General features: G+C 43.8%; 1 protein-coding gene across 3 annotated transcripts in view; it reads left to right on the top strand.

The window, feature by feature from the left end:
- Window positions 1-18,679, top strand: part of LOC119653257 — a 30,751-nt gene extending 12,072 nt beyond the window's left edge. Inside the window, exons 2-5 of one of the 3 annotated variants that reach the window (XM_038057867.1) lie at window positions 16,586-16,738; window positions 17,965-18,148; window positions 18,230-18,406; window positions 18,473-18,679. In XM_038057867.1, coding sequence (XP_037913795.1) covers window positions 16,586-16,738; window positions 17,965-18,148; window positions 18,230-18,406; window positions 18,473-18,630 — 672 coding nt within the window. In that variant the 3' untranslated portion in view covers window positions 18,631-18,679. Of the gene's footprint in view, window positions 1-16,585; window positions 16,739-17,964; window positions 18,149-18,229 lie in introns of all 3 variants that reach the window. The other 2 variants (XM_038057866.1, XM_038057865.1) reach the window with 2 other exon arrangements.
- Window positions 18,680-19,417: the final 738 nt, after the last annotated feature.

The following is a 19,417-nucleotide window of genomic DNA, read 5'->3' as shown; positions in this document are numbered from 1 at the left end:
TTGGGTGTATTTTAAGGCTTAAATTATATAAAGGTGCATTGCTATGATTTTTTTCGGTTTTTTGGTTGAGTAGGTTCTGAAAATTTATGAATTTGGGACCCTCACGCACCTACGGTATCCAAAATAAAAGAAGTACTAACTGAACCCTTTCATTTGAAAAAATTGTACCCCCTCCCCTAAACTAAACCGAAAATGGCGCTACTTGCTATAGTTAAAGGGATTCACAGACCCACACCTTGTCATCTAATTTCATGGCAATAGGTTCAGCAATTTCCGGGTAAATGGGGTGTGATAGACAGCTAGATATTGAATCGGTTTTAATGAAGTTTCGCTTTAAAAAATCATCCTCCTTACATTCGTCTTGGATTTCTTCTAACTAACCATCCCTACTAAGCTTAAATGCTCTTTTCTCTGGCAGGACGACATAAAAGCTAGCTGACTACAAAAACTTTAAAGTGAATCAACTTGTGTAGGAAATTCCACCCCTTCTGGATGAAAGAACCAGTCACCCTAACTTATGGATGAGTGCTCATCCAAAGAAACGTAAAGTCATCACAACCATTAATTCCCTCAAACGTTAGGAAATCACTGAGCGTGACGATCTCCCTGCAGAACTGTCCGTAGCAGCTCCTTAAGTCCCTGATAGAGCTGTTACTTCCGCTTATTCATAATTTGTGGAAGCCTGAAATCTTTCCCAGAGAGTTAAAGCTTGGGATGATACTGAAGATTCCGGAAAAGAATACCCGTTTTGAGTACGATAATTGAAGGGTTTTGGGGGGGGGAACAACCTGGTTTCCAATCTGGAACCTCCCGCTCTTTCTGTTTTGTCGAAAATCTATGTACCTACTACCTAATCTGATCTACCATCATCAAATTGAAGTTGTTCCGCCCCCATGTCCCCTCTGTCTCGCTATATGAGAATACCATATTGAAAGTGACCGTCACTGTTATTCGAAAACTTCAAGTCAACACCTGTCTTCGCCGCGCCATCTGGGTACTCTTGCCTGAGATAATAACAACTGAAGAGCTTCATCGAGATATGGGCGTGTTATTTAGACGGCGGGAGTGTCTGTGGATGAGTCACACTCTAAGAAAAGATAACAAATCCACTATCCCAGATGAACCGAGATGGGGGAGCTGAAATACATTTCGAAAAAATGACAGTAACGGCAAGTAGGGGTGGTTGTCCCGTTCTACCACATTTAGGGGGAAAAGGAAAATAATCCGGGAATAAGGATCAGAGAAACAGACTCCTATTAAGTAAGCAAGGTTCAGCCAAGTGTGACACTCGGTTGAGTCTGACAGAAAATGGAAGGTTCTCCGAAAATATGTAAAAAGTCAGGTTGACGAGATTCACACTTCTATAGACTATCTCGAGAACCGAGAATGAGGCAAATACTAACTCCGCAATAGCCACAAAACTTACATAATTACCAAGATGGAATAGTACTAAGAGTGTATTCTGCAAGAAGTATTCTCAATTTTGAAGCCTCCCAACAATCTCAATGGAATCATTATCGGTTGTACTGACCTGCCAACGATTAAGCCAATGGGGTAACTAACGAGTAACTTGGTTGCGAATTTCCTAAGATACCGAGATTGATAATACGACTGTTGACGTCATACATGGTGCGGCAGCATAACTTCCTTTTTTAAAATGCGCGCCACTCAGTTAGTTGATGTCATAGCGGAGCGCTACTGGTCTCGTTCAAGAGGGGATACTGTAATGTTTTGTCCCGACACGGTTCAGTCGCCATCATGCGTTGGAATAGTGGGGAGCGTGCCTTTGCCGTTGAGGTTTACTTTTCAAGCGGATGTTCGGTTATTGCAACACAGCGTGCATTTCGGAATCGCTTTAATTTAGCCCCGTTGGCTCTCGTTCCAGACCGGAAATCAATTGTTACATGGGTCACTACATTCAGACAAACTGCAAGTGCGACAAAAGGAAGAACTGGTGTCCCTCGGCCCGTTAGATCACCTAAGAACATTGAAGCAGTGAGAGCGTCAATGTTGCGATCGCCACGGCGTTCTGCGCGCAAACACGCATCTGCCCTTGGACTATCCGATCATTCTGTGAGAAGAATTCTTCGTAATGATCTTCATTTGCATCCCTATAAGATGGCGATAGTGCTGGAACTTTCAGAACGTGACTTCAATTCTCGGATGAACGCGTGTGAGCTTCTTCTTGATGTCGTTCCCGAGGGTGCTATTGTTTTTTTTAGCGATGAAGCCCATTTTCATTTGTGTGGGTCGGTTAACAAACAAAACATGCGATACTGGGCTGACACCAACCCTCGAGAATTGCATCAAAAGCCTTTGCATTCACCCAAAGTCACAGTGTAGTGTGCAATTTCCTCAGCTGGAATTATTGGTCCCTGGTTTTTTGAGGAAAATGAGGTTACAGTGACAGTGAATTCGGACCGGTATGTAAACATGCTACAGAATTTTTTTTCCCACGGCTAGAAAATTTGGATTTGGGGGACACTTGGTTCCAACAAGACGGTGCAACAGCACACACTTCAAGAGCATCGATGGCTGTTTTGAGGGAACACTTTCCAGAGCGCCTTTTATCAATTAGAGGCGATTTGGAATGGCCGGCACGCTCTCCCGATCTGTCCCCTTGTGATTTTTTTCTATGGGGTTTTTTAAAATCCCGTGTTTATGTGAACCGTCCAAGAACCCTACAAGATTTGAAGACCAACATCCAAGAAGAAATTGCCAACATAACACCTGCTATGCTAACAAGAGTCATGACAAACGCCAGAAATCGGTTTACGCAATGTATGGAGAATGGGGGACGTCACCTAACAGATTTGATCTTCAAAACAATGTAAATAAAAACCTTAGACATGTACCTACATTATAAAAAATAAATAAATATTTTCCGATGCATACAATAGTTTTTATTGAGTTTTGAAAAAAGGAAGTTATGCTGCCGCACCCTGTACATTACTCATTACTCAGGCTTCCACCGTGGACTGAGGGCTCTGCAAACTACCCGAACTCACATTCTACCCTACTACCGCCCAATAAATACTGTGCCTGGGAAAAATATCTTATGTGGGCCGCTTGCCTGGATTCCAAGGCTACGAACGAATATACTTCACTTTATCTTAACTATGGAAAATTATCACCAAACAGATAATCTAAACTGCGAAAATGCATAAAAGCATGTAAGTAGATATAAACACATGTTGTGTTGTCACACAAGCAAAGCTCATTTTCTAACTATCCACTACCTTCCATCTGTTGGCTGCCTAGTCTGTATGCACCTATTAAGTTCAAGTACAGAAGCATAATTGACTAATGACTTAATTTAGCTCTTCCTAATTATTGCGTGCATGCATTTATGAATTTAAATGCATGTTCTCCGGATTCAAACTAATTGGAGTCTAGATACACGTGTGAAAATATCTGAGAATCGACTTTATTTTCGCCTAGAAAAGTACAGATCCTGCCCTTGCCTTTTGTTCTCCTCATTTGATTAATTTAGCTCTTGGTTAAGTTTGTATGAGAATGAGTAGCAAAATTTATGGAGACCATGGGAGCGAATTAAGATAATATATGGTAATTAGATGAGGTCTTCAGCTGCAAATATAATCGAAGCCTTTTTAACCTTAACTTCTGTATATGTAAATACACTCGTTTCTAATAGTAAATGGTGTTGTCGGAAAAGGCGTATCATCAGGGCCATAGAAAAAAATCCGGGTCCGGAGGCTCTCCTCTCGTCCAGATGTCCCCCATTTCGTTTAGTATACTCATGGTATCTGTTCACTGTATTCGCATAACACGCCTTAGTATAGTAGGCTTAATTTCGAGAGCTTCATATATTCCATTCTTCTTTCTTTTTCTTCAGCCTTTGTCCCGTTCACAAGCGGGGTCGGATCGTCGTGATCGGTTTCGCCATTTGGCTCTATCGAATTCCTGATCTGGGTGCAATCTCGAGACTTTCAAATCTCCCATCTAGCGTATCAAGCCACCGTTGTTTAGGTCTGCCTTTTGGTCGTTTACCATCGACTTCGATGTTCAGACCAATCTTGGCAAGTGAATTCTCGTTAGCACGAATTGCGTGGCCTCATTTCGGATGTGATCAAAACGTGTCACGCCACCAGTTCAATGCAATATCTTCGTCTCCATTACCGCAAGATGCCGTTCATTGTCTTTTATAGTTGGCCAACACTCAGAGAGCGACAGGACGGACAACATTGCGGTAAATTTTAGATTTGAGACGTTCGTTGATACGTTGATCACAAAGAACACCAGTTGTGGAGCGCCACTTCATCCAGGTTGCGTTAATGTGTGAAGCAATTTCATAACGCAGTTCTCCATTGGCTGATAGCGTTGACCCGAAATATTTAAATCGCTCAGTTCTGGACAGATCATTTCCGCTGACAGTGATTGTGCCTGTTTCACAGGGGACAGTCGTCAAAAGTTCAATTTTGTTTAGATTCAATCTGAGACCGTGCATGAGGCGATCAGTCCATTTTTGGACAACTTGCTGGAGATCATTTTTGCTATCAGATGCTAGGAAAACATCTGCATAAAGCAGTGTGTAGGGCGCTAGACTTTGGATATCCCGTGTAACGGTGTCCATAACAAGAACAAAGAGGAGTGGTGAGAGGGCACTTCCTTCATGAACACCAACAGAGACACGAAGCGGTTTTGATACACCCGCCATACTTCGAACTTTACTTTTCGGATCGTGGTAGAGCAATTGAACCCAGCGCACGAGTTCTTCTGGCACGAAGTGTTGTCGTAAAGCATACCAGATGAGTTCGTGTGGTACACAGTCAAACGCTTTCTCTAGATCCAGAAAGGCAATGTAAAGAGGGCGATGCTTCTCACGGTGTTTCTCCATGAGTAACCGCGCAGCGTGTATTGCGTCAGTAGTTCCGCATTTTTGACAAATCCGGCTTGATTCACGGTCATTTCAACGATTTCGCAAATACGATTGTCAAGAATGCGTTCAAAAATCTTCATGGTTTGGGAAAGTAATCGGATCGGACGGTAATTTGAACATTCTGCTGGGCTACCTTTCTTTTTCCATATTGGAACAGTGGCACTTTCTTGCCAGTTAGATGGTGTTCTTCCTTCCTGAATAACCCGGTTAAAGAATTCACTGAGCCACAGTGTTGGGTCCCAGCTCTTCGCTTTCCAGAGCTCAGATGCGATGTCGTCAGGTCCTGTGGCTTTCCCCGATTTCATTCATTTTATTGCCTCCTCGATTTCAGTTGCGCTGACAGTTAAGTCCTTGAGGGTTTAACGTGAGCACCTGTCTGGAAGACTTAATCCCATGGACTTCTTAGGACACGGATTGATTTTGTGACCACAATCAGAGCCCGAGTGTCCAGTTTATCGTAAAGATTTTTGTAATGGTCCGTTCGAGTGACATCGGCTGCTTTCTTTGCTTTCCGGTTGGCATTCTTATAAATTTGCCAATTAGCAGGCATTTTATCGTCAAGGGATTTGTGGTAAAGGCGTTTCTTTTCACGGACTTTCATTTCGACAACATTATTCCAAAGCCAAGTATCTCGGTTGATGTACCGCTTACCCAGCTTGGTGACCCCGAGGGTTGCAGAGGCCGCTTTGTGGATCGTGTCTTTCATTTGGTTCCACGATTCTTCCACATTCGTAATGGTCACGCTGTTATATCAATGACTTAATTCGCAGGACGGCAATCAACGGCCGATGTTGAGGTGCGATGGTCTCATAGGGAACGACTTTGCAATCAGTGACGGTGGTAAAATATCGGCGTCTTATGAGAATATAATCGATTTCCGTTTTACTGTTCCCACTATAAAATGTAGGAAGATGAGACAATCGTTTGATGAACCATGTATTCATAAGTACAAGGTCATGGGTGTCCGCAAAATCGATTATACGCTCGCCACCCTCATTGCGCGCTCCGAACCCCTTTCCTCCATGGCACCTGTTACCGTCTGCCTTTTCACCCACATGACCATTAAGGTCGCCGGCAATAAAAATATAGTCGTCAGCAGGCACGTGACAAGTCTTTTCATCGAGAAGTTGCCAGGAGGCATCTTTCTCGGCATCAGGTCGGCCTGTCTGTGGTGCGTACGCGGTGAAGAAGTGAATAGTCCGATCAGGTGATATAATGGTGAGCTTCATCAGCCGATCATCAAATCGTTCGACTTCTTTAATAGCATCACGGAAACCCTCTGAGATGGCAATGCTAACACCATATTGAGTGTGTGGGTTACCAAAATACAGAAGTTTGTAGCCATTTTTACCGCGTTCGCGTTCAATGTCGCAGCTTTTGGCACCAGACCATCGGGTTTCTTGCAGAACGCAGATATCAATGCGCCTCTTCCGAAGGGCTCTTGCAAGTTCCTCCATCTTTCCGGTTCGGGTACCAACATTTAGCGTGCAGACACGTATTTGTTTTGTTTGTTTTATTCGGACTAACTTGCTTACGTCCTGACGCTGTCCATGCGTCAAGAACCTTGCCCATTTCTCGACAGGACCAGGGCCCGTCGACTGAGGTGGACACCTTAGCATTTCTCCGAGGCTTGTGACTCAATCCAATCATCATGTTTGTAACGACATTGTATGCATTCTCTTGGTCGGCCTGTCGCGGGACATATCCCCAAGAGAGATCAGGTAGAATTTAGCATAGTGGAATAACTCCAACTATACTCTATTTATCTCTTTCCCTGATCTCAGCATTTCATTTTTATTTTACTGAGGATAATACAGAGTACGTTGCCTCAAACCCTCCTCCTTTACCTGGGCTTGGGACCAGCATACTATGTTAATAGCAGGACAGAGTTAACTTCATATATTTCATTAGAGAGAAATTTATAGTCGTCAGATCTTTGCGCCCTGTGACTTGGAGTTTAAGAATACACTCAAAGTCTTCCCTGCTTGTCTTAAAAAGCAACTAAAATAGAAAACCTACAGCTATCTTGCTAATCGGATGGCAGATATACTGAGTAAACCATCTGAGAATATCCATGAGCATTGGGCCGCTTTCGGGTGCTATGCCGGTCGTCACCCATATCCCGGATCTCCAGAATCGTGGAAGCGGGTCGATGAACAGAGGGGATTTAAAGGTCTCTTGCTCGCTGCGCTCGAGCTCGATACCTTGGAAAATTCCCGGGAAATTCAATGTAGTGTACGCCGTGCCAAAAGGGAGTTTGTTATTACGCTGACCTGGGAAGCAGATGCTATCATAGAGAGCAACGGTTTCAGAACCGTATATCGCATCACGAAGTGTAGCGACTCCTCACCTTTCCATAATCCTGTGAAGAACGTTAACGATCAACTCCTCATCCACGATGACGACTAGCTAAAGAGGTGGAAGGAACACTTCACCACAGTTCTTAACTGTATGACATTATGAGGTTCGCCCTTCGTGATCGTGGCACCGAGCTGTATGTCGCTCGATGCAGTAACAGCCCTAGATCCACCTTTGCTGCCTTGCCTGCAGTTATCTCAGAAACAAGATTAGATTGAAACTAAAGGTGACCATCATTATTACCAAAAACAACAACACAGCACTTGATCTCGACGTGTCATCGGAGTATGCTGGCCTGCTACTATTTCGAACAAAGAACTTGGTCAACGCAAAGGCTGAGTTGATCAATAGACGGAAATGGCAATGGATAGGTCCCACATTAAGGAGGAGCGACAATTTCATTGATGGCTACGCCTTGCAGCAGAACCCACTCTCCCAAGATAGTGGGCCGCCAAAGAAGCACTTGGCGCAGAACAGTTGAGGGGAAAAATGAATTTCTCGGAAAGTCCTGTAAAGAATTAAAGCATATTTACGCGCGCCATGAACGATGCCGCATAGCTGTGAATGACGCGCTATGCCACATCTGAGGATGAATGGCGACCATATATTAATAGCTAACTTAACGTAAGAAACTTAAAATCGATGGAACTTGAACTAATATAATTTATTGTTGATGTTGGAATATTACACAAACCACCCAAGCGCTGATGCCAATCTATACTACCGTAGAGATAGTAACAGGTGGAGATGAAGATACGGATGATATACCGACTTGAAAGGAAAATGGGGTTAGGAACAGCGAAAGTCAATTTATCTGGGTAAAAGGATGTATTGGGCATAGTAGTTGTATCCAGGTTAGTAAGCGGTTGACACTTTTCAAGGAATTCCGTCACTTATTCTTAACGGATCAATGACATGTACTTCGTACCAGTGCTCAGAGGTGGTCAGACGCAAATGGACAGCAGCCTTGTCAGCTGAGTTAACATGAAGTAGGCGGTGGCACCGGGAGACGTTATATTCACACTGACTTGCTGGTCGTGATGGTGGTAGGCGAATGCTCCAAAGCCTTGGGCGAACAGACCTGACTCCGCATAAGAGTTGTCTGAAATGACTACAGCTACGAAGCTTCATCAGATATTATTTGGTACCATGAGAAGCAGCTAAAGATTAAAATCCCCCACATCCTTCAAATCCAACAATGCCAAGGAGTATATCAACTTTCATTTGCAGACGAGGATATACCATCTCGTGTAATCCCCCGAATTTTTTTTCATCAGAATTAGAGAATGATGCAAATTTAATTCGACATCATTCATTCATTGCATGAACGCATCTATAATATTTGCGCAAAACTCATTGATAGTAAGAGCAAGAGTCGATGTCTTCTGGGTACATATGTATCGAAGAGCGCCCAGAGTAATCATCGTATCAGCGTCATTGACTTGGAAATATCAGAAATAGCAATGGGGTGGCTATGCGTAATAAATAGAACAAAATAAACATTTTTTGCAATTTGACCTTCTGTACTATCAGAATGGACCAGATTTTCCATTGGAATTCGCTTAGTGCATTAATTGGTCATTCTTTGATGAATTCGATTAAAAATAATAAAATCCACCATCATTATTGTAAGAAAGAAGAGCTGACTTGCAGCTACTCAGCAAATATTACCCAGATAGGAGTTGACCATTGTGGTATGCCAATGTATCTGGTAATGCTCCCATCTGAGTGAGAGATATGGTCAACTTGTGAGTGCGGCATCATGGCCGAGCATATCGCTTCTTTGGATTAGTTGTGAGGGAGTGACCTTTTTCAGTGTTTATCTCATTCATTCGAAATAAGAAGTTTTAGCTGGAGAAGAGTTTAACACCAAAGCCATCGAATGAGGCATAACTCGACCAGATTCTCGGGGCACACAAATTTTAGATATGGCGGCCAGGATGGAACTTATTGCCCCTAATATCGGTAGCACCCCTAAATTCCGACGACCTAGTTGCTAGGACACTATCCCTGACATCACCTTTGCTACGGAATCCTTAGTGTCTGCGATACAACGTGTTTTGACGTCCGTTACCTACAAGACATTTGCAAATTTGCTGAAGTACTCCTACGAGCCACAGAACCTGGATGCCGATATAAGAGTTGCGACTGAATCGTTAGTGAACACAACAATGAGCTTTATCATAACAGCATGCAATGCATCGGCATCCAGAAAGAAAGTCCATCACTGGAAGTCGTCGTGTACTGATGGATGGCTGAAATTAAAAATCAAAAAGGAATTGCCTCAGACTTCGAGGGATTGCACAAAGCAAATGGCCAAGATGAGGCTAACCTTAAATCCGTAGAAGACAAAAAAGCGAAAAGGTAATCCCCCACAACATCAACAAGTCGAGGTCGATTTTAGGGTCCCTAAGGCATAAGTTGCTTGCCAGAAAACTCGCGACTCATCGATCATCCTGCTCCATAGGAGCAAGTACTTTTTCATGTCCACCCCATCCGATCTGACGTGGCCAATGAGAGAAGGAATAGTGTGGAATGGTCACTCTTCAAGAGGCAGTCTTTTCCATGAAGGACAAAAAAGTACCGGGGCGATCCACAATGCTTGCGACTGAGGAAGTGGTCCAAGCGATGAGATTGTCTGAGGCATACAGTCGCCACTGTCGACGACTGGTGCTTGTTGTGACGATAATCGTAAGAAGCGCCTTTAATTTTGTGAGGTGGTATTGCAGATAGATGGCTAGGCCTGGATTCTCCCTAACTCAGGAGAAAACTGAGGTGGTCGTCTTGACAAGGGAGATTGTTCCCATAGTCCTCTCTATTCACGTTGGTGAAACCATGACCTTGTCAATGTGGGCAGCGAAGTACCTTAGCATTATGACAGACGTGAAAATAAGCTTCTTCGAGTCTTTTAACATTGCTTATTAAAATATTTTAGTTCATTTATTTCGAATATAAGCCGAGTGAGAGCTTAAACGACCGTCCTTGCGAAAGAAATGCACCGCAATTATAAAACACATGCAGTCTGCAAAGTTCCGCCAGAAAAACGTCAGCAAAGATGAGAAAAACGGGCTGATGGATTTGAGGGAGCTTCTGGATCGTATTTCGTACTACAGGTGGGCATGTAGATCAACAGCGCCGCAAGCGTGAAATGAATTGCAGATAGCCCATTAGGGAACAAACTGGGGTGAAAACGAGGATTAACTCAGGTACTCTCCAGAGCTAAAAAAAACACGGAGAAGGACAAGAGGCAACAGGTTTCTTGCCTAGAACCCACTCTGGGAATCCAGAATCCTGACTGCGTCACAGAAAACAACGAAGTAGAAAACGCTCGGATTGGTATCACCCCTACGAACTGACGGGGCAAATAACTCGCTGTCGTGAAAGTTGCCTAGCAATACGCCGGGAATATGAAGGATACGAATTCGCCCCCCCCCCCACCCGTTTGCAACCTGCAGAAACCTGACAGGTGACTGGTAGGCAATACAGCAAATACTTACAACGAAAAGGGTAGTTTGTTTCTATATAAGGATTAGGGCATGTCTGATGAGAGCGTTACGCCCACTGTGGGCTCGGGGCGGTGTCCAGTCTACAGGACAATAAGCACCGAAGTTCAACCGCTCATGAAATTGCCCGCTTTTCTCTATAAAAGAGTTGGAAGGACCCTCCTCTCTATGAAAAATAAGAAAGGACAAGAACCCGATGGTATCCGGGAAGAAAAATATTGAGTGGTGCTCCAATATCGGCCAACCCCACTGGTCAGTGTATTCAAAGCTTGTCTGAAAGAGAGCATTCTTCCTTCGCGATGAAAGGTAGAGAGACTTGTGCTGATCAGTAAAGGGAAAGGCGACCCTGACCCCTTCGAATATTGCCACTGCCGGGAAAGTGGTCGAAAAGCTCACTCACTAAAAAGAAACGTGCTGTCGGCGACTTATCACCACTACAGTTCGGTTTTAAAGTAGGGAGATCCACGGTGGACGCTGTCATGTAAGTCGTGGATGCCGTTCATCAAGCGCAAGGACACAGCCTTGTTCCTCGTAACGCTTCATGCCAGAAATGCCTTTCGCTCCGTAAGATGAAACGACATTCTAGGAACACTAGGCAATTCTTTCCACGTAGCGAGCTATCTGTTACGGATATTGAGAGATTATCTGAGAAACTGCTCCCTACTCGAAGAGATATGAGGGTCAGAAGAGGATGGAGACCCCGTTGGGATTAGCTCAGGGATCCATCCTAGGGCCGGACCTCCGGAAAGCTTCGTGCGATAGCCTCCTAAGACTCAACATGCGAAAAGAGTCGCACCTGGTCGGTTATGCATAGTGGAACAGGCACAAAGTAGACATAATAAGCGGATGGATGACTGGTCAAGGTTTTCACATTGCGCTGTAAAAAATCGAAGTAGTCATGCTGACTAAAAGGAGGATCCCGACCCTGCGTCCCATATTGATCGGCAAGTTGATAATCGAATCAAAACCAACGGTTAAGTAACTTGGACTGAAAGTTGACTTAAAAGTTAGGTTTTTCTAGCAAATCAAACCAGTAGCGCAGTAACAAGCAACGTCTTCTGATGAATGCAATACGATCTGTTCTGTTCTACGGCGCAGCGGTATGGGTTGACTCTTTTGGCAAAGAGGTACATGTGAACATGTGCAAATACATCCCTGGTGGTTTAACGTGAGTACCTGCCGAGTTGATCTAACTTGCGGCCTTTTTTAGACACGGATTGACTTTGTGACCACAATCAGAGCCCCGCTGTGACAGGCGACAACGGGACCAGTCTGTACTGACCTACCCAACCTCTATCGAACTAAGCCGTACAGGACCCTAGCTGAAACACAACTCCACGTTTTAGGCCCGAAGTTCAGAGGGGCAGTGTCAGAATACGGACGAATCATCGTGTGCCCTACTCGGAGGAAAAATAGTATAATTGTCCAAATTCATAAAAGACAAACACAATGTGCAACAGGCCATCAAAAATATATTCCGAGCCATTCGTGTACTGTACAATAGTGCCAAGGACGAAAAAATACCTCGAAGAAATCAATCGTCACCCAAGCATTAGAAGTGACACCCCCTCAAAATCCTAAGGGCAGAAAGCGTGAAAAAGAAGTATAGAGGGCGCGAACGATTCTTTCAGATCCTGGCAGCACTCGAAAAGGCCTCTCACCGACAAAGAAGAAGGCAAACAAAGTTACCAAAATCGTGGAAACTGCGACGACGCAAAGCCCCAAAAAGGAACCAAGGAAGCATGGACCAATGTTGGCGAAAAGAAAAATGCGACACAAAAAAGAAGATTACGACCCGAATTAATTATCATCTCCAAAAAAAGTGATGTAACTTATGCCGATTTCCTTAGGAAGGTCAAATCCGATCCTAAGTTGAAGAACCTTGGAGAAAACGTCAGCCAAATCAGACGCTCCCAAAAGGAATATTTGATGCTGGAGCTGAAGAAGTCTCCGGACAAAACGGTTGAAAATTTCCTCGGTAAGGTGGAGAAATCTTTAGAAGAGGAAGCACAAGTACGGGCCAGAAAGCAGGAGATTTTTTATACAATGTAAGGACATTGATGATATCACGAGACAGGAGGATATCCGCAACGCCTTAGAAAAGCAGTTCGGGCCACTTGGTTTGCAAGATTCTGCAATCAGAGAACTCAGGAAGGCATACGGAGGCACGCAAATGGCAACTATAAGCTTACCAGCTGAAATAGCGTTAAAACTGCTGGCGGCTTGTAAAGTAAAAATAGGTTGGGTCGTTTTCTAACTCAGGGGGCAAGTGTCTCTCAAGCGCTGCTTTAAATGCCTGGAATTTGGCCACATTGCGGCGAAATGCACCGGCAACTGTGACAGGTCAAAAATTTGCAGAAAATGTGGGGGAGAAAGTCATATATTCAGGGAGTGCAAGGCTGAGCCTGAATGTATACTTTGCAAAGGGAAAAAGGGCGTCGACTGTCGGCACGTTGCAGACCAGATGCCCAGTGTTTAGGAGAGCCTTAAATGCAGTAAATAAATGAGGTTGATACAAATCAACCTCAACCACTGCGAGGCAGCGCAAGACCTTCTCTCGCGGAGCATCTATGAGAAAGGAATCGAAACTGCCATAATCAACGAGCCTTATCGCAATAATAAAAGCGGTGCCTGGGCTGCAGATGTAACTGGCAAGGCGGCAATATGGGCGTGTGGAAATCAAGGCCATTCAAGAAATAATGGAGTTTCCTGAAATTGGATTCGTCAGGCCAAAAATAACTGGTATCTACATATATCGTTGCTATGCTCCACCAAGCGTGACGATAGCAGAATTCGAAGGAATGCTAGGTATTCTATTCTCGGATGCAAGAAGTTGAAACCCCAAGAGCATAGCGGGTGATTTCAACGCGTGGACCGTGCATTGCGGCAATCGCATTACCAGGGGCCGCGCGCTCGAGGTTTTCGCGGAGCTATACTTGGTGCTTGCAAATACGGGAAATGTTTCCCCTTTACCACATTGGCGAGGGGAATGCCGTGGTTTATCAGTGAGAATTGTACTCATAGCGACCATCATTCAATTTTCCTCAAGATCCTCCGCGGAGTTGGAAACTATTGTTGAAGAGGATGCATTCATATGGGAAACCTCAATCCCGGCGGTGCGCTACAAAAGAGAGCGAATGATGAGACGCATAACGAGAGCATGTAACGCTGTGCCGAGGCGGCGGGTCTTTGCAAAAAGGCTTTCACAATATTGGTAGAATGAAGAGATCGAGGAGTTGCGGGATGCATGTTTTGGAGCCAACGATCTAGAGAAAGACCGGACTTCGACGAGAAACGCCAAATATAGGTGAACCTTCGAGGTAGGTTTAAGCAGGCTACATGGACCAGCAAGCGAGAATGCTTCAAGGAACTTGGCGCAGAGGCAGACCAAAGCCTCTGGGGAACAGCGTGCAGGGTGGTTATGAAGAAAATGACAGGGCGGATACCATAACTGATTTACCCACATCTTCTGCCCGATATTGTGATGACGCTCTTCCCCGCGAATAAAGGGGAGCGCAAACAACACAAGCAAGCATTGGACTTGCGCAAATTTGTCGGAGAATTGGTGATAACAAAGCACCTGATCTGTATGCTGTTCCCAATAGAGCTCTTAAACTCGCTGTTAAGACCAGACTCCACTGGTTTATCAACGTATTGGAAACATGCATGGTAGAAGGAGTTTTCCCCGACCGTTGGAAGAGGCAAAAACTAGTTTTGTTCCCGAAGCCGAATAAGCACCCAGGAGATCCATCATCATACCAGTAAGCAAGATGTTCGAAAGGGCTTTCTACAATATTCTGCTCCTTTTCATTGAATATAAGGATGGACTATCAGAGCGACAATTTGGATTTCGACAAGCCTACACAACGATCGACGCCGTAGACGTTCGTTCGAAACCGGCTCGAGACGTGATGTCGTCTGATAAATAGTGTGCCGTGGTGACGTTGAACGTCAAAAATGCATTCAATTTCGTTAGCTGGGAGTGGACAAAAAGCTCACTTGCTAAAACGGATGTCCCTAGTTATTTGAATTAGCCCCTCAAAAGTTACCTCTCGGAGAGGACACTTTGGTACGATACGGACAAGGGATCCAAGCAGTACACTTTCACCGCAGGTGTACCACAGGGCTCAGTGTTGGGTCCTCTCCTGTGGAACGGGATGTACAATGGGGTTCTTGTCCTTCCCGTGCCAAAGGAGGCCACGATAATCGGCTTCATAGATGATCTAGCTGAGGTTGTCATCAAAACAACCTGAAGACGTTGAAGTGTACGCTAACGAAATCATTCATCATCATCAACGGCGCAACAACCGGTATGCGGACTAGGCCTGCGTTAATAAGGAACTATAGACACCCGAGTTTTGTGCCGAGGTCCACTAATTCGATATCCCTAAAAGCTGTCTGACGTCCTGACCTACGCCGTCGCTCCATCTCAGACAGGGTCTGCCTCGTCTTCTTTTCAACCATAGATGTTGTCCTTATAGACTGGGCTGAATCATCCTCATCCAGACCGTAACCTGTTGAACCGGATTTTATCCACAACCTGACAGTCGTGGTATCGCTCATAGATTTCGTCGTTATGTAGGCTACGGAATCGTCCATGCTCACGTAGGGAGCCAAAAATTCTTCGGAAGATTTTTTTCTCGAACACGTCCAAGAGTTCGCAATTTTTCTTGCTAAGAACCCAGGTTTTCGAGGAATACATAAGGACTTGCAAGATTATAGTCCTGTACAGTAAGAGCTTTGATCCTGTGGTGAAACGTTTCGAGCGAAACAGTTTTTGTAAGCTGTGGAGCCATTAACGCTATAAAAGCGTGGCTGAAAATGGTTCAGCATTATCTTGCAGAACAAAGGACGGAAGCGACCTTGATTACCAACCGTAGGAAGGAAAAATACGGTTAATATTCGTGTTGGTGTCACATCATCACTTCGAAACCAGTTATGAAATACCTGGGGGTGATGATTAGACGCTAAAATAAATTTCAAGGGACACCTGGCTATGCCTATGAGAAAGAGGTAAATACCATTAGCACGAATGATGCTTAACATTGGAGGCCCAAGATACAGTCGCAGATTACTTGTGACCAGAGTGTTACGCTCCACAGTATTATACGCGGCACCAGTTTGGGAGGAAGCACCAGCGTGTGAGAGTAATCGGAGAAGGGTAAACATGTTTTACCGCTTAGTGGCGCTAAGGGCCAATATCAGGCGACGCAGCGTGTCTTATTACGGGAATGATCCCGATAGACATTCTGGCAAGTGAGACACGCTGCCTGTACGAGAAAAGGAAAATGAATCCACCTGAAAAGGATGCATAATACCGAAAGACGGCAAGGTGAGAGTCGCAGGAAAAGTCGCAACAACCGTGGGAGGTCGCTGGACCCACACTTTGATTCCCCGTATTGAGGAGTGGATCCAGCGATGACACGGCGAGATTAACTACGATTTGACGCAATTCCTGTCAGGACATGGTGGCTACAGGAAGTATCTGCCCCAATTCAGGCTGGATGATTCTCCCTTTTGTCCTGAATGTCGTTGCACACCTGAAGATCCGGAACATGTTATGTTCCACTGTCCACGATTTTCCTCAGAGAGGGGGAGCCTGGAAGATTCCTTGTTGTTTCACACAAAACCTTAAAAATAGACGCGTTGTAGTTTCGTTCAACCCATCAGGCGCTGCGCCTAAAAGAAAGTTTCATTTCAACTGGCCCCGTCCGACATCAAGTGGATCGCGCACTCAGGACTACCTCATATCCTTAAAATATTTTTTTTTTAAATCAGTGTGAAGTTATTAATATTTTCAACCGTCTGGATGTTGTTTTTCCAGGCGACTGAAGAGCCCGTAATCTACATCTTGGATTGCTTATTTTCAACCCTTGTCATTGGATCATTAGTGGCTGTTGCTTGGCGCGGTATTTGGGCGGTGTGCGATATTCTGCTGTATCCTGATGATGGCGCTTATTCAGCCTGGGCATCAACGGTGAGTACTGAATGAATCTATCCTCAAAAATTTCACAATTCCACCCAAATTATCTATCTTAATGGATTTTTCACAATCATACAACGCACAACCACCTCAAATTACATCTTATCAAATTTGTTATCTGATCAAAGCATTAGCATACATCACCACTCACCTGCAAGCTATAAAGGTATAATCAGGTAGACATGAAGTCAAAAAAACATTATCTGACTATGTTAGCCGTTCATCTAAGGCTTGATAGTTTATCTGAGATACATTTCGGAGAAGTTCATGAAAAAGCAAAACAATTACTTGAACTCAGAGCTGCATTTATGTATGTATATGTGTATCATAGTCCATTTTTTTGTACACAATAGATGAAAACATACATTAGACGAACACAATGGTAGCACCAATCACCCATTGTACTAGCTTAAGAAGTATCTCGTCCAAAAGAATCTCAAGTTCAAATATTAAACATTAGAAGCTTAACAAAGCGTTATCATCTGTTAAATAATATTTACGCAAGGTACATTGTACACACAAACATACGCCACACTACACTTTGCATTGTCAATTTTGTCTTAGCTGGGACCAACTTGATTAAGATAAATCGATTCCAGCCAGTGGTTTTTGTCAGTAGGTGACCTCGGGAATCGTTATCGAAACCTTTGTTATCCTATTCACTTCATTTATGTATCTGAAATGTGCTTCAGAGTTAATCATCTTTGCTATGCCAATAGATTAAGAGGGAAAATTAAGAAGTTGGGCAAAGCGGGTGGTGGTACAGACACTTATCTAATATAAGATTTGCAATACTATTAACTGGAATTCCGATGAAAGTAGCAAATTCTGGACACGAGATACGTAAATTTGTGAACTATAGATAGCTGTGTATATCAATTATACATCCCGTTCAGAAGGATGGCATCTCTTAACTTGATCTATAAGGAACTTCTTAGCCAAGAGAAAAAAGAGATATTTGTTGGTGAAACCACACTTCAGGACATGTGGGTCGTCTCCGCAGCAAAACTTATTTCGAAAATTTAGATTAAATAAGGTCGTAATACTGAAATACTGACCTTTATTTGGTTACCCTGATCTTGATGTACCTATTTTGAGGGCGAAGGCATCGGTATACAATTTTGAATTTTCAATACCCCGGAGTTGTGGTAGTACTGAAGTTTCGTTTCCATTCTTGAACCTAACAAGATTCATTAAGATACAATTTAACTTCATTTCAGATAATAGGTTACACGCTAACAGCACTCACATTCGCCATTCAGCCGATCACAAGGTCCTTGTGTGACCAAATTGATGGCTATCGCCGCATTGCAGTGGCCGACGCATTCCTATTTTTCAGCTTCATAGGATGTGTGAACGTGTGGCGGGGAATATGGATGCTATTGGATGTCTACTTCATCCCCGGTAAGAAGAACCCTTAATTTAACAGATCCTTTTTTCCGCTCTTTACAATTCTGCAATCTTTTTCTCCATCTTTCTTTTCAGATGACTACACACTAAGCAACTGGGTCTCATACTGTCTATCATTCCTGCTCCTCGTACTATTGAACTGCTCCAACTCGATCCTGGTTCGGGGTGTATTTATCGATGCCGAAGAACCATCTGGGAAGTGTGTGGTCTTTCCGATTTATTATATTCGATTAGTATTCCAAAAACAGAGAAGTAAGAAATATAGATACTTAATTGATCTATTCAGAGAACAGAATCAGGACAAGAATATCTTAGTAGTTTTAGAGAAGAACCAAGAAGATTGTACAACGAATGTTATACACATAAATACTGGGATTTCGGATGAGAAATTGGAAAAATCAAAAGGTTTCGCGACACAGAATTGTATGGGAGAGGACGCGGTTCTGATAAATGAATATAGAATAGTTTTTGATTGATGTGTATAAGTATATTAGGCTTTTTAATTAAATGAAACTCATTACTGAATACTTACTTTAAATTGAAATGAAAACCAAGTTTTACTGTAATAAAAAAAGCTTTTTTATTTATTTAAAAACTCCAAAGATCGGCTATTAATATTGTTACACCCATCGCTCACTAAGGTCTTCTCGGAAACAAAATCTTATTAAAATCGGTTCACTTTCTGTCCGTCTGTCTTTTGTTCGTGGGAAACTGAGAAGGTTCAAAAGCTATCGTTGGCTCCTGCCAATCGGTTATGTGGGACTTTTACCTACCGAAAGCACTTCCTTCCCCTTCCACTCTTCCCACGGAACCCGGAATGTAGTATTACGTCGCGAGGCTCGGTCCGAATTTATTCTGCACTCATATTCACGTTCGGGTCTCTCGCTCGTCCCTTCTTTCGGCTGACTTCCTCCCGGCTAAACTTCTTATAGATAGCTGCTACCACCTTTTCGACTGCAGCCCATAAGCCCTTCGATTTCAACATATGGTTTCGAGCGTGAAGAGCTTGTAGCTTCTAGCTTGAACCGCGAACCTCGGACATTGAAATAAAGCGTGTTCTGCGTCGTCTGTAATATTAGGTCACTTAGGACCAAGTTGCAAATCATCATGCCCAAATCGATAGAGGCATGCTTGGAAACCTTCGTGTCCGGTCGAAACTTGCGTTAGGTCGAAGCTTACTTCGACGTGTGGTCTCCCGATCCATCTCCGAATGTCCCATATGACTCTGTGGGGCCTTTCTCTGACTCGATCTACCTCTCCTGT

This window comes from Hermetia illucens, chromosome 3 (assembly GCF_905115235.1).
Source record: "Hermetia illucens chromosome 3, iHerIll2.2.curated.20191125, whole genome shotgun sequence".
Lineage (NCBI taxonomy): Eukaryota > Metazoa > Arthropoda > Insecta > Diptera > Stratiomyidae > Hermetia > Hermetia illucens.
The sequence above is the reverse complement of the archived record's forward strand: the minus strand, read 5'-3'. Positions and strand labels throughout refer to the sequence as shown.